This window comes from Eucalyptus grandis, chromosome 1 (assembly GCF_016545825.1).
Source record: "Eucalyptus grandis isolate ANBG69807.140 chromosome 1, ASM1654582v1, whole genome shotgun sequence".
Lineage (NCBI taxonomy): Eukaryota > Viridiplantae > Streptophyta > Magnoliopsida > Myrtales > Myrtaceae > Eucalyptus > Eucalyptus grandis.
Genome location: NC_052612.1, coordinates 9,583,004 through 9,595,359, shown reverse-complemented (window position 1 = coordinate 9,595,359; position 12,356 = coordinate 9,583,004). Strand labels below are relative to the sequence as shown.

The window sequence follows — 12,356 nt, the reverse complement described above, 5'->3', positions numbered from 1 at the left end:
ATGGAATATAAATTTATCACAAATATATAATATGGGGTAAATTTATCACAAACGTATTAGTTTGGGTTATTGATAATAAAAAAATTAGTTTTGGTAAATTTATTATAGGCATATCAATTTAGAATTTTTATAGTAGTCAAAAAATTAATTTGGGCTAAAATTAGGTTTTTAATACTATTAACTGTGTTTTATTTTTAATTTTTTGAAAAAGGAAAGATTTCTCTAGAGACTTTGCGAAAGAACGTTCCATGGAACGGGAGCCGACAAACACAACGGAGGAGGGAAAACGAAGAAACCTAAAATAACTGCCGCCAAAGCAACGCTCGGAAAACTGGGGAAGTCCCAAGCGAAGCGTCTCCTACTCCTGCCAAGTACGAGGTTTCTTCTCCGAACCCAACTCGGTCGGGACTCGTAATCCAGGAAGAGCGCGAAGCGAAGCCGGGGGGGCATCGAATCGACATGGCTCTGTGGATGGAGAAGGGGTCGCAGCCCCAGACCGAGAGCGAGGTCGCCGACCTCGACGCCATCGCCGCTCTCAAAGAATCCGCCGCTCTCGAGCTGAAGGTAAATTTCTCGATGCGTGCGGCGGTTGCACTTCTCGAGTTCGTGTTTTGTTTCGCACCCATCACTCGACTCCGACGCCTTTCGCGGTCGACGGATGCTTTTGTTGAAGTGGGATTGATTGGGGCGCGAACGGTGTAGTTGCAGTCGTAAATTCGAGCGAAAGTTCAAAACTTGGCTGACTTTTGTCCTTCCTTTTTTCCTAATATTAGCCTGCTTGTGGGGTAGGAGACTGTACACTGTGGCAACTTAAATTCCCTTCTTGAGTTCGTGTCTTGTTCGCACCCATTGCTCGATTCGGATGCCTTTTGCAGTTGGTGGATGTTTTTGTTGAAGTGGGATTGATTGGAGTGCGAATGGTGTAATCCAAGTTGTCAATTTGAACGAAAGTTTGAACCTTGGCTAGCTTTTCTCTTTTCTAATGTTGGCCTGTTTGTGGGGTAGGAGACTGTACGCTGTGGCAACTTAAATTGCTTTGTCAGTTGGTGACCGTGTGAATTTCTTTTACGTTGAGTTAAATTGTCTGTGATGTTGCCACCTTCTTGATCGGAATACTAGTTGGGTTTGTGGATATGACATGCTATAATCAACCGATGGTATTGGTTGAGCTAGGGTATTAGGAACAGGAACTGTTACTGCATTCCTTATTGGGTCATCACTACAGGAACGTTGTGCTATGTCAGTGTGCCTATTCAGTTTTAAGGACTGGGTTCATGATATTGATGTAGAGCGACTTCTCTATCCATGTATGTTTTGCCGTCAAGATACAGGAGTTTAAGACATAAGTGTGCTTTTTAGGGGGTGAGTTTATTGAGGAGATGGTTGACAGGAACTAATTTGCTAATGGGCTAGTGGCACCTTGGGACTGCCAAAACATTGTCATTAGATTGATACCTTCATCCGTAGTTTAGACACTGTTGCTATTACCACATTTGAAAAGCAGTTTCTTCATGTCTGTTCCACTTGTCCATTTGCTTTGCAGGAGAAAGGTAATGAGTATGTCAAGTTGGGGAAGAAACACTATTCGGATGCTGTTGATTGTTACACGAGGGCCATTGATCAGAAAGCTCTGAGTGACTCTGAGAATTCAGTTCTTTTTGCAAATCGTGCACATGTCAATCTGCTTCTTGGAAATTATAGGCGTGCTTTAACAGATGCCGAGGAGGCAATTAATCTGTGCCCAACAAATGTTAAGGTAAGTCCTTTGCAGTTATAGTCCAGGAATGTTTACTTTGTGGATCTTAAGACATGATGTGCACACTGTAGGCTTTTTATCGGGCTGCCAAAGCATCTCTGTCACTGAATCTGTTGAATGAAGCCAAACTGTATTGTGAAAATGGACTCAAGAAGGATCCGAGTAATGAAGAACTAAAAAAACTTGCAAGGAAAGTTGAGTCCAACATAATGGAGCGCCAAAGCCATGAAGCCGAAGTTTCCAACGCAGTGACAGTAGCTAAGGTAGGCAATTCAAATGTCTTCATCTGTACTTGTTCTGGGAAAATCTTCATTTTTCTACTGAGTGTTTTACTTTATGTCTTTAACCTCTATGTCTTGGTCTTGGAGAAATTCTTAGGGACTTGTTTCTGCAATTGAGGCACGCAAATTGAAGATGGGGAAGGCAATGTATCGAGAGCTTACTGGCCTGAAAAAGCCTGTGCTAGATAAAGATAACATTCTTCACTGGCCAGTTCTCCTTTTGTATGCAGAGGTCATGTCCAGTGACTTCATCGAGGACTTCTGTGAGACTGACATGTTCTCAGCTCATCTTGACTTAATATCCTTAAATGTTACATGCTTTTTTACTTGACAGTTTGTTAACTTGATTTGTCATCATGTGGCAAAGTCTATATTCATGATCAGTTGCATGTTTGAGATAACTGCATTTTATTTCCATCACATGATTTCTCATTTGGATTCTGATGCTAACACGGGCAACCACCTCTGAACTTCCTGCATCTGTTCTTTTGGTCTTCTGGACCATTTTTGGCAATGCATCCACAAAGAGATTTTTCACATAGGATAATGAGTTAGGATTCCTCCATTTACTCTTGATCATGGTACAGTACTATCTAAAACACATAAGCACTTGATAAGAATCTGTTATGTGATGGAGAAAAGACTTTGCAGAATGCTCAGTCATAGTACAGTTGTGGTGATTTTTCTTTGGGATAGCACTTTAAATGGAGTAGACAATGGTGTATTATTACACTAGATTCTTAGAAATAGCAATTTAAAATGGTCAGTAGTTGATACGGGCATCAAATGCCTAAGGGTATTATTGATCTCATAAATCTTTTGGATATAAGCTCCCAGTGTCTTGAGATCAGGCACCTTTCCAAGCTGAACTTGTCATGAAGCCTTGTCAGATCAGGAACCTCTTTAATGCCCTTCATATTATTTTCTTCTGAGTCAGTGTCCCTTGTGACTAATTGGTCTTTGGTGATAACTGATCATGGAAGAGGGTAAAGAAAGATGGAAAAGAGAAGGTTGCTCTCATCCCTTTAACATTATAAAAAGTACTTGACCTTCTTACCAAGAATTCCATCGAATTTAAAGAGAAAACAGGAGAATTTATCATGGATTGGACAGCAGTCTGAATCAAGTCACATCTGTGACAAATTTCTTAGCTGTGACTGATCTATAACCGGTTCTTAATGTACAATTAACATAATAAGGTTGCAACATGGGAGATTTTAGTGTTGCAACTGTCCTCCTACAATCAGAGGTTCTATTTCCCCTTGTCACCCCTATTTGCCAATTAGAATTTTGGGATGTGAGCACTTCCTTCATTGAATGTTTCCTTAACATTTGAACATCTTCTCAGAGGATTCTCCTCCATTGCCATGGGATACAGAAATTAAGTACACCCGTGATGCTATTGAGTTGTACTATGAGGTGAGCTGCTAGAGATTTTATGGTTAAGGTTGATACTTGTTTATCTTGTGTCTCTCGTGAGTAATCTTGCCATCTAGGTCAAAATGCTTTTTTCATTGTTTATGTAGATTGATTCTCTACATCTCTGATACTTTATGTCGGTCATGTTATTGGTGGATTACTTCTGAGCACATTGCAAGTTTCCATTTTTAGAGGTTTGATCCTAGGTAGATGCTGGGAGACAGCAAAATTTCCACTACACTGTATCTTCACACTTGGGCAGAAGTATTGGCAATAGTATACTGCAGACATATTGGAGGAGATTCTTCCATTTGTATCTTTTCCTTGAGAAACGACGTGCTGCCTTTAACTTTATTTCGGAAGTTCAATACAAGAGACTGACTTTGGTCTGCAGGCTAGTTCTGGAACTTGTTTGTCAACTGCAAAACTCCTCCAATATTTTTTAGAAGGTACTGCGGGTGCTAATGTGGAACTTCCACATGAAGATGAAAACGCTGCAGGCAGTTCTTCTAGCAACACTATCTCTGCTGGTAGAGCTTCTCTTCGCTGAAACTTTCCTGTAGTGGTGCTCTTATTTTTCCTATTAGATTAGTTTGCTTTGTAACACTTGACTTGAACTTGTCTCTTACTATTGGACTTTAAGAGTCTTTTAATTTCCCTATGGAAATATTTGGTACAAAATAACAAAACAACCTCCAATGAGGTTTTCAGATGCTTGGCTAGCATGAAAGGTTTTCATCAAAGAATAATTTGAGGGTTTTCGTCTAAACATCTAGAAGGCCAGGGTCAACTGATTGTGTGGGTCTTTCCATTGGTTATGCTGTTTATGAACATTGAGCATCAATAGTTTTGGACGACTTGTGAAGATGAAGCCATATTTATCATATTGGACTTTGTTTGCTGATGGTTGAAAGTGGTTGCATCTCATTCTTTTCATGCTTGTTGATTCATTGAAGGGGGAAGCTTGTATAGTCAGATTAACTGAACTTGTTTGGGTCATTTACTCTCACTATTGAAGTTATATTTTCTCCTGAACCTTTATGGAGTTAATGGTAATAGTCTGTTAGCAGAAGTGTATCATCTGATAATCTGATCTTGGTGGCTATGCTCATGTTTGAAGTGATCTTTTCTCATGATTTGTTGAGTGTTATTTAGGAATGTAGTCTCAAGTTCATCTTTCTTTATGGAAAGGCAGCTCTAGATAGTCCATCCTTTTCTCTCATGTTCCTTGTGTGGAGAAAATTTCAGTTGAAAGAAGTAGAGCAAGTTTATACATTTTATGCAATGCTCAATTCCCATCTAATCTCTGGGCATATTTTCAGGTGATGACTTTGCCAGTAAGTGGATCAGAGTTAACGAGAAGAGAACACTCCATGATGTTTTGAGAGAGTCTAGATTCATTATTCCGGGAATTCCAGGTGTGTTTGTATGACCTGTTGTTTCAGAGTTTAGTTTTCTGACAGAAACGGGATAAAATATGAAAAGAATCTAGATTACATAAAATGACTTGCAATGTTTGTAATATTTCTACCATCATCTGTACTTCACCTTACCTATTGTGAAATCTTTCATTTGATTACATCTTGTTATTGCTTCCTGATTAAATGTGGTGGCGACTATGCAGTGTTCTTCGTTGTTTCCAGAAGGTCCAGCTTCTATCAAGTGTTCAAATCTGGAAAGTGGAGTCCACAATGATGTTAGGTGACCATGCTTGTTGTCTCTTCAATGGAAACGTTCTTTCCTTTTTTTTTTCAATTTACGGAAATGAGTGTGAGCACCGCCATTTCTCATTTAATTTATTCATAGAGGAGAGGAACATTTTTAATATACTAGCCGGAGCAACATAGATCACATCAATGTTTCTAGTGTTCCCTATAATTTGCATCATGTAAACTATGGATGACCTTTTACGTTACTACCAACTTCCCAAGAGTGAATAATTTCTTTGGAAAGGTGTGAAGGATATAAAATTTAGGCGACAATGGCAAATCGTCGGCTCTTGTACATTTATGCATCGAATTGAGCCAGGCCCAAACAATATCACAAGATCGGGTCTATCTATATTGCCACTTTCTGTTCTCTAGCCATTGCTTCTTTTACTACTTTGTCCGTGTTTGGAATGGCTGTACATACTAAAAATCGGCGCCTGCAAAGTCAAGAGATTGCATCCCAAAAATATGGAGGGCCTTATATTTTGGACATAAAATGGGGGTCGCTTATGCAATCCTTGGTCCTTGCTGTATCATTGGAAGCGCTTGTGTTATTGGTGATTCAGCAATCGATGACTTAGGATGATATACGTTAGAAGCATCTTCGCATCATAAATTCTCCATTAGAAGGTAGGAAGCAGTCTGATCTCTATCCCTCAACAGTAGGCAGCCTAGGCAAATTTTGGAAGGCATTCTGGAGAGAGTACAGAATGCGAAATATACCAAGCTCTTGTACTCGTGGACAAGATGCTCAACATGGAGGAAAGGCTATTAGACAAATGGCAGATATATATCGGCAAAATTGCACGCAATGCCCAGGACAGGTTCCCAGTCTATCAAATGTGAACAATCACAGTGTTTATTACGATGAAGTTGGACCTAAGATGTCATATCCTACCATCAGATATTTGAATACAACGCTCTCCTCCAGTTCTCCTACCATCAAATACATTAAAATAAGTTCGCCTTAGCGCATCCACGGCATGTTAGCTCTATTTTAACTTGCTCTGAGCTCACAAGGAGATGTCCTTCCCAAAAAGTCCTGCAATTCCTTTCCCAGGATCACTTTGCTTCACAATCGACTCCCCAACTAGTACCTGCAAAAGTAATTCTAAAGTCCATCAAATCACCTGCAACTCATCTGAATACATCTATAGGTTAACATGCTCCCCAATGATGGAGTTAATCTCATCATCCTCCCTTCAATAAAATGCAAGCAGGTTTAACTCTTAATACCATCAGATTGATCTTGATCCATCAAAAGTACAACCCAAATAAGATGGTAGACCAAATGGAAAAAAAGAAAAGAAATTATCACTTGGGATTGGGGCTACAAATGATACTGACTTGCCCATGAAAAGTTCTTCCTGCTTAAACAGCAAAACACATATTTTGAGCGGGAATGAAGAAAATGCAAAGCAATACAGTGCTTACTGCCTTCACACCGGCTTCTTGTACATAGGCAATGTCATCAGGAGTAAACAGTCCAGATTCCCCAACAACCTTAAGGTTCATAATTATTGAAAAAGAAAATAGTTAGAGAGGTTTAAGATCAGGCAAGAAGCCATTATGACATATAATACTTCCACCAATACAGAAGGAGACCAGAGGGGATCTACTCTTTCTGCTTTGTAGCATAAAAGAAAGATTAGTAGGGGCTGCCTTACAATTATATCCTTCTGACGGATTAACTGGCCACGTTCTCCAAGAAGAAGCTTCTTTGTGTTGCTAATATCCACCTCAAATGTTTCTGCAAAAAAAGAGGTTAAATCAGTCATAATGACTAAAACGTGCAGGTGGTCTCATCGAATTCTACACCCTTCCAATATGATCTCATCAAATTTAACACTATCCATCCCTGTAGTAATGTCTAAATCCTGATTCACTTCTCATGGTGACTATAAATCGCATTCAAGAGGTGATATAATATTGCAGCTGAAGGACATTGCTCTCTGTCCATTCAACAGTGTGATCACGTCCTTTCTTCTTTCTCCTTGCTAGAATCAATTACTTTGTACTTTTCTTTTTTTGTGGCACTGGCTGTCCTCAAAATTCCAAGCTTATTCATTGGTTTTACCATCAATGATTTAATTGAAAATAATAAATGGAAACTAACTAGTGCAAAATTGTTCTACCTTGATACTCGCATCATGTAAAATTGACTAACTAGTTAAAAAGCTAAGTCATCAAATATAAGAAAAGCCTACCCAGATTGCGGTTGTTGATGCCAATAAGCTCGACTCCCTCTATTCCAAGGACGCGATCCATTTCCCGCTCATCATGCACCTGGAAATAAATGCAATTCTCATCAGAAAATTAGTTTGACCACGCCAGAGTCCAACTGAACCACCTGAATTAAAGGTCCAAGGGCGATGATCACACTAATGCCTGTGTTACAAGGTATGGGACATAGATCACAAAGGACTAATAAAAAAGAATATCACAGAAGTTCCAATCACAATTAAAAGAGATGACTATAACAAGGCATAGGCCTTCTGGCTACATTATACATCACAGATTTTCCTAAAAGCTTCGCAAACTTTTGAAGGATTTGGTACAACAAGAAGTAGAAATCTAATTTATGAATGACATCACGAATTTTCCTAAGCTAACTTGCAACCAGAAAAGCAGGACTAGTTTCAAATGACATAAGCCAACTCTGAACCAGAAGAGCAAAACCAGCTCGAAATGAGATAAAGCCAACTCTCAACCAGGACAGCAAAGCAAGCTTGAAACGAGAAAAATTACAAGTAGTGAAAGGTATACAAGAAAGAGAGTTATTCAAACCTCAACAAGAGCAGCCAAGCCAAGCATCTTACAAATCTTAATCATGTATCTGATGTCAAGGTCAGGCAGCACAGCTGCAATCAAAAGAATGGCGTCTGCACCTTTTACTCGAGCATAGTAAATCTGCCATGCATCTACTATAAACTCTTTGCACAGGAGAGGGCACTGCATAGATTTCATTTTGTTAAGAGGATAAGCAAAAATGAACTTCATACTGATGTAGCCATTCAAGAAGATAGCTTATCTCCAGGGACAAACCTTTACTCCTGCTCTCCTTATTGCTTCTAAATTATCAAAGCTCCCCTGCATTGGCCAAATTAAAATGAATGGGCATATATCAGCCACTGCCGTCATATTGCTAATACTTATGAACATTAAAATGCTACATCCAAAGACGTTCACCAACATGTTTACCTTAAAATATTTCTCATCAGTCAAAACACTTAGACATGCTGCCCCTCCTTTTTCATAAGCTTGAGCGATTTCAACCTGAAAAAAACATTAGCCAAAAATAAATTGTTTCAAGAGATACTAACACTCCCTACTATTCATCAAACTTCAGAGCTAGATTGCTGCCACAGCTTACAAGACACCATCAAAGTCAACAACAATCAAGTCCTTTCCCATTAAGTGGGATTGGTCGCAATGATTCTTCTCCAATCAAGGTATGTCTGTGCCAAATTCTCTGTTGCACAGCTGAAGTCAAGTATTCTGGGGAAAATTCTCATGAAAACAATGGTAGACCCTATATTGTCTTAGCTATGAATAGTGGATACAAACCAAGGCTGCCCAAAGCCTAAATAGGTGATAGATATCTGTAACTGGAACTGTGACATTCTCTTATAAAGAGATGAGGACATATCCATTGTCACCTAGCATGCATTGTTACATTGGTATGATTTCAAGTAGGGTTACTTACAATACCGTAAATAGGATAGGGATGTCGTCCATACAACAGAATATACAACTTACAGGATCAAAATCTTCCCTCAGTATTCCTCTACTTGGAGAAGCTTTTTTAACTTCAGCAATCAAACCTGGAAGTCCTGTTCGCTCATGAGCAGCTTTAAGAGCTCCAACAAAATCTCTAGTCTCAGAAGCATTTTGAAGGGCTTTCCTAAGCACCACCAGATCTTGCTTTTCCTTCAACTGAAATTAAAAGCATAAGAAACAACCAATCACAATGAGTCACAAATATTGCCTGCTTGATATACGACAAGAAAATTTATAGTGACTTACCCGGAAGACTTCCTTTTCCTTATGCCATACGATCTCCTCCAGAATATTTCGAGGAGTGTTGCCTTCATTTTGCAATCGAAACTCAAAAGGCCCAACATAGTGCAAGGGAGGTCCAGTTGGTGGCCTTCTTCTAATCCTGATCCCTTGGCTAGCAGCTACTTCATCTTGGTACATCCCTAGTTCCCAGTCCTTGGCATTAAGAGAATTTTCTTGTGATTCATTAGCAGATACAACTGTAGCAGATATATCACTGGTCTCTGACTGCATAGAAAAACAGTATATGCCTTGGCTGATGAATGTTACCATAGAAGTTAATAAGATCAATGATTTGGGAAAGATGATATGCAAATGACATAAAACTGAAGCACGAGTTCAGTGAAGATCTTCAATCTTTGTCACTTCTATATTGAACACAAGCCAGAAAATGAGATACGTGGTAAATATAGTACTTTTAATAAACAGCTGATGATCACGAAACTGAGGAAAAGATTGTTGCCTTTAAATGAAGTATGTCGGGCTTGCTATTTAAGTCGAATGGTTGTAATTTTTCTCATAGCAATTCATTACTGAATCAAGTTCTTGATATGTATCATAGTGCAGACATGAATGAGATTTTGTAATGTCAATTCACCAAGACAAGATAATGGAGCACAAACTCTCTACCAACAGCAATTTTTTTTCCCAAACCTTGCTCCCATTGGCTCTCCCTAAATTCGAGAAATTGAGAGGAAAAGTTCTTGTTTCTGAAAGTCATTAAGCAGGTAAAGCCAAGTTGAAGATAATGTTTATGTAATTCTAGTAATGGAAACAACAGAGTTGGAAGAGAATGGCAACCTGTTGAGCTCGAATACAGCTGACGGAGAGCTTTCTTTCCTTGGCATGAAGGTCCATTGCAGCAATTGGAAGTAATCTACAGATTGATGACTTCGCGGGCCTGTGCATGAGGGAAGGTACACCATAAAATGGAACCCCAGCCGTTGCTCGAAAAGAAACTAACCCCTCCATCTCCTTCTTGATTTGGCTTTCTACCTTTACTTTCCAATGACTTTATTGTTTGATTTTGGGCCTCGGCAAAACTAACTTCTGCCATACAGAAATGAAGAGAAAATAGAAAATTTCATTCTATCTATACAACCATATAGTAGGAAGGACTTAAATTATAGTACAATATTGTACTTCTGGCACAACATTATTTTCTTTCCATGCATAGGTTTAATGTATGACATGTAAATTCAGTTCATACCCGAGTACACATGCAACTAAAAAAGTTTTCACAGGTTTAGTATGAGATCACACAGTATTAGACTGAGCTGCAACCTCTTGGATGCTATTCAATATGAACTAAGTAGTATAGATCGGCACCATAAAAGTTATGACAATAGGGTAATTTATGAGTTGCATGATTAAAAAGCTTCTAGTGAATGCAAGGCTCGTACCCACTTAGAAGGTTCTCTGTGGTGGCAAATGGGTAGGTCCTATAAGCATGTGACTGAAATAACCCATTTTACTCACATCTACATATTATCAAGCAAAAACAACCTGCAGACCCCTATCAAAACCAACCCCATCCAACCCAAAGCCACCCGATTCGCTCACATTTTGAGCATTTGAGCATATCATCACGCCAACCTCTTATGCTATTGCACTGTCTTACAGATTATGAGTGTAGAAACTATATCCAGGAAACCACCTTTCCATTGGAACTTGAACCAAACATTCGGCGTGCACACTCAATTTTCTTGCATTCGCAAAGTCACCCTTTAATCCAATGAGCAACTAACGCACCATCAACTGACATTAAATTCACTCAAGCTCACTCAATCAATCATCAACCAGCAACGGTCACGGAATACTAATTCGACTGCTAAATGCACTTTAGATTCAAAAGAGCCATTTCCACCACCACTTTTGTGCTACTGGTAGCTAAACTGCAATTACCAGCCATTTTTACCATTAAAGTTTTGACCTTTAACCATGCCCAGGAGATTCCGATCAATTACACGCGCAGAGGATAAGCTCGCATACATCAATCAGAACCTATGCCTCTTCTTTCAAGAAACCCAAAAGAGACAACAAAAAGAAAACCCAATTGGAATGAAAACTTTTTAAGAACCAAAGCACCATAGACTCACCCTTAAGACAACTGCAGATTCTGCAAATTCAAGCAAGAATTGCCAAGTCTCAACGTTTGACGCAATTCTTCACGAGACAAGCAGGCGCTCTTCAATGCGGAAGATGGGCGTTCTCCAGCGACGGCGGGGGAGTTTCGGATGGGATGCTGCGACAAGTGGAGGGAGGGAAGAGAGCTGCAAAGATTATTACAAGAAGTTGTCTCTTTGTAGCTCTCATTCCATGTCAAAAACAGGCATTCATCTTCAATTGGGAAAAATTACAGGGCAGGAAAATGAAGAGGAATTAGCAAAATGGGAATAGAGAATCCTCCAGTAGGCGAAACTTATAATTACCCCCAAAAAAAAAAAAAACTCTTCAAATTTACCACATACGTGCTAATTTAATTTTAAACTTTCAGTTATACCAATTTAGTTATGAATTTATTAAAATTTAGCCAATTTTAGCTAAAAAAGAGATTAACAATCTTACGTAGCATGACAAATTTTGATATAGATAATTTTTTAAAATACTTTTTTTTTTTCGATTTTTTATTTAAATTTCTTTTTAATTGATATAATTAGAAATTAGCAAAATGAGAAACAAGAATCCAACAATAAATGAAATGGATAATTCCCAAAAAACTTCTTCAAACTTACTACAATTGTTAATTTAATTCTTACTCTTTCAACTATACTAATTTAATATTAATCTTTTCAAATTTTGCCGTTTTTGCTATAGTATGCTACAATACCAAATGGTATTACTATAGTGCGCTATAGTAACATGAACAATGCCAAACAATACCAAACAATTATACCGGGCAAAAAGGAAGGAAGGAGAGAGCTTTAGGGATTCATAGTAAAATATATAATATCATTTTCTAGGGAGGGTGTGGATAAAAAATAATCAAGAGTTCAAGGGTATGATGTATCTCTTGTTGGAGTTCTCCATGGATCACGTGATGGTGAAGTTGGATTTTGCAAAGATGTTTGTGACTCAGAATTGTCCTCTATGTCAGTTCTATAGTATTTATTTGACCAATTTTGATCAAAA

General features: G+C 38.7%; 2 protein-coding genes across 9 annotated transcripts; one reads left to right on the top strand and one right to left on the bottom strand.

Annotated features, from left to right (window-relative positions):
* Positions 1-260: 260 nt before the first annotated feature.
* Positions 261-5,445, top strand: LOC104437082 (tetratricopeptide repeat protein 4 homolog). The gene is made up of 8 exons (XM_010049970.3): positions 261-564; positions 1,544-1,756; positions 1,828-2,019; positions 2,135-2,335; positions 3,376-3,456; positions 3,851-3,986; positions 4,779-4,874; positions 5,081-5,445. The coding sequence occupies exons 1-8, from the start codon at positions 460-462 to the stop codon at positions 5,149-5,151; spliced, it is 1,095 nt and encodes a 364-aa protein (XP_010048272.2). The 5' UTR covers positions 261-459; the 3' UTR covers positions 5,152-5,445.
* Positions 5,446-5,936: 491 nt separating this feature from the next.
* LOC104437063 (indole-3-glycerol phosphate synthase, chloroplastic) lies at positions 5,937-11,610 on the bottom strand. 8 transcript variants are annotated; one of them, XM_018873840.2, is made up of 12 exons: positions 11,324-11,610; positions 10,221-10,274; positions 10,026-10,125; positions 9,192-9,452; positions 8,925-9,101; positions 8,367-8,441; positions 8,211-8,255; positions 7,953-8,117; positions 7,373-7,451; positions 6,833-6,915; positions 6,600-6,668; positions 5,937-6,262 (listed from the first exon to the last, which is right to left on the bottom strand). In XM_018873840.2, the coding sequence occupies exons 3-12, from the start codon at positions 10,080-10,082 to the stop codon at positions 6,179-6,181; spliced, it is 1,095 nt and encodes a 364-aa protein (XP_018729385.1). In that variant the 5' UTR covers positions 10,083-10,125; positions 10,221-10,274; positions 11,324-11,610; the 3' UTR covers positions 5,937-6,178. The 8 variants fall into 8 exon arrangements, with proteins under 8 accessions (XP_018729385.1, XP_039166560.1, XP_018729392.1 ...); XM_039310626.1 differs by having other exon boundaries at positions 9,192-9,380; XM_018873847.2 differs by having other exon boundaries at positions 10,221-10,271.
* Between the last annotated feature and the right edge of the window lie 746 nt (positions 11,611-12,356).

Bases quoted from the DNA above. Each gene is read 5' to 3' on its own strand.
- LOC104437082 (XM_010049970.3), top strand. From the start codon at position 460: ATGGCTCTGTGGATGGAGAAGGGGTCGCAGCCCCAGACCGAGAGCGAG. The intron at 1,757-1,827 runs GTAAGTCCTTTG...TGCACACTGTAG, and splicing joins TGTGCCCAACAAATGTTAAG to GCTTTTTATCGGGCTGCCAA. The intron at 4,875-5,080 runs GTGTGTTTGTAT...GCGACTATGCAG, and splicing joins CATTATTCCGGGAATTCCAG to TGTTCTTCGTTGTTTCCAGA.
- LOC104437063 (XM_010049942.3), bottom strand. From the start codon at position 10,196: ATGGAGGGGTTAGTTTCTTTTCGAGCAACGGCTGGGGTTCCATTTTAT. The intron at 9,102-9,191 runs GTAAGTCACTAT...TTTTAATTTCAG, and splicing joins AGGAAAAGGAAGTCTTCCGG to TTGAAGGAAAAGCAAGATCT. The intron at 8,442-8,924 runs GTAAGTTGTATA...TGTTTTTTTCAG, and splicing joins TGAGGGAAGATTTTGATCCT to GTTGAAATCGCTCAAGCTTA.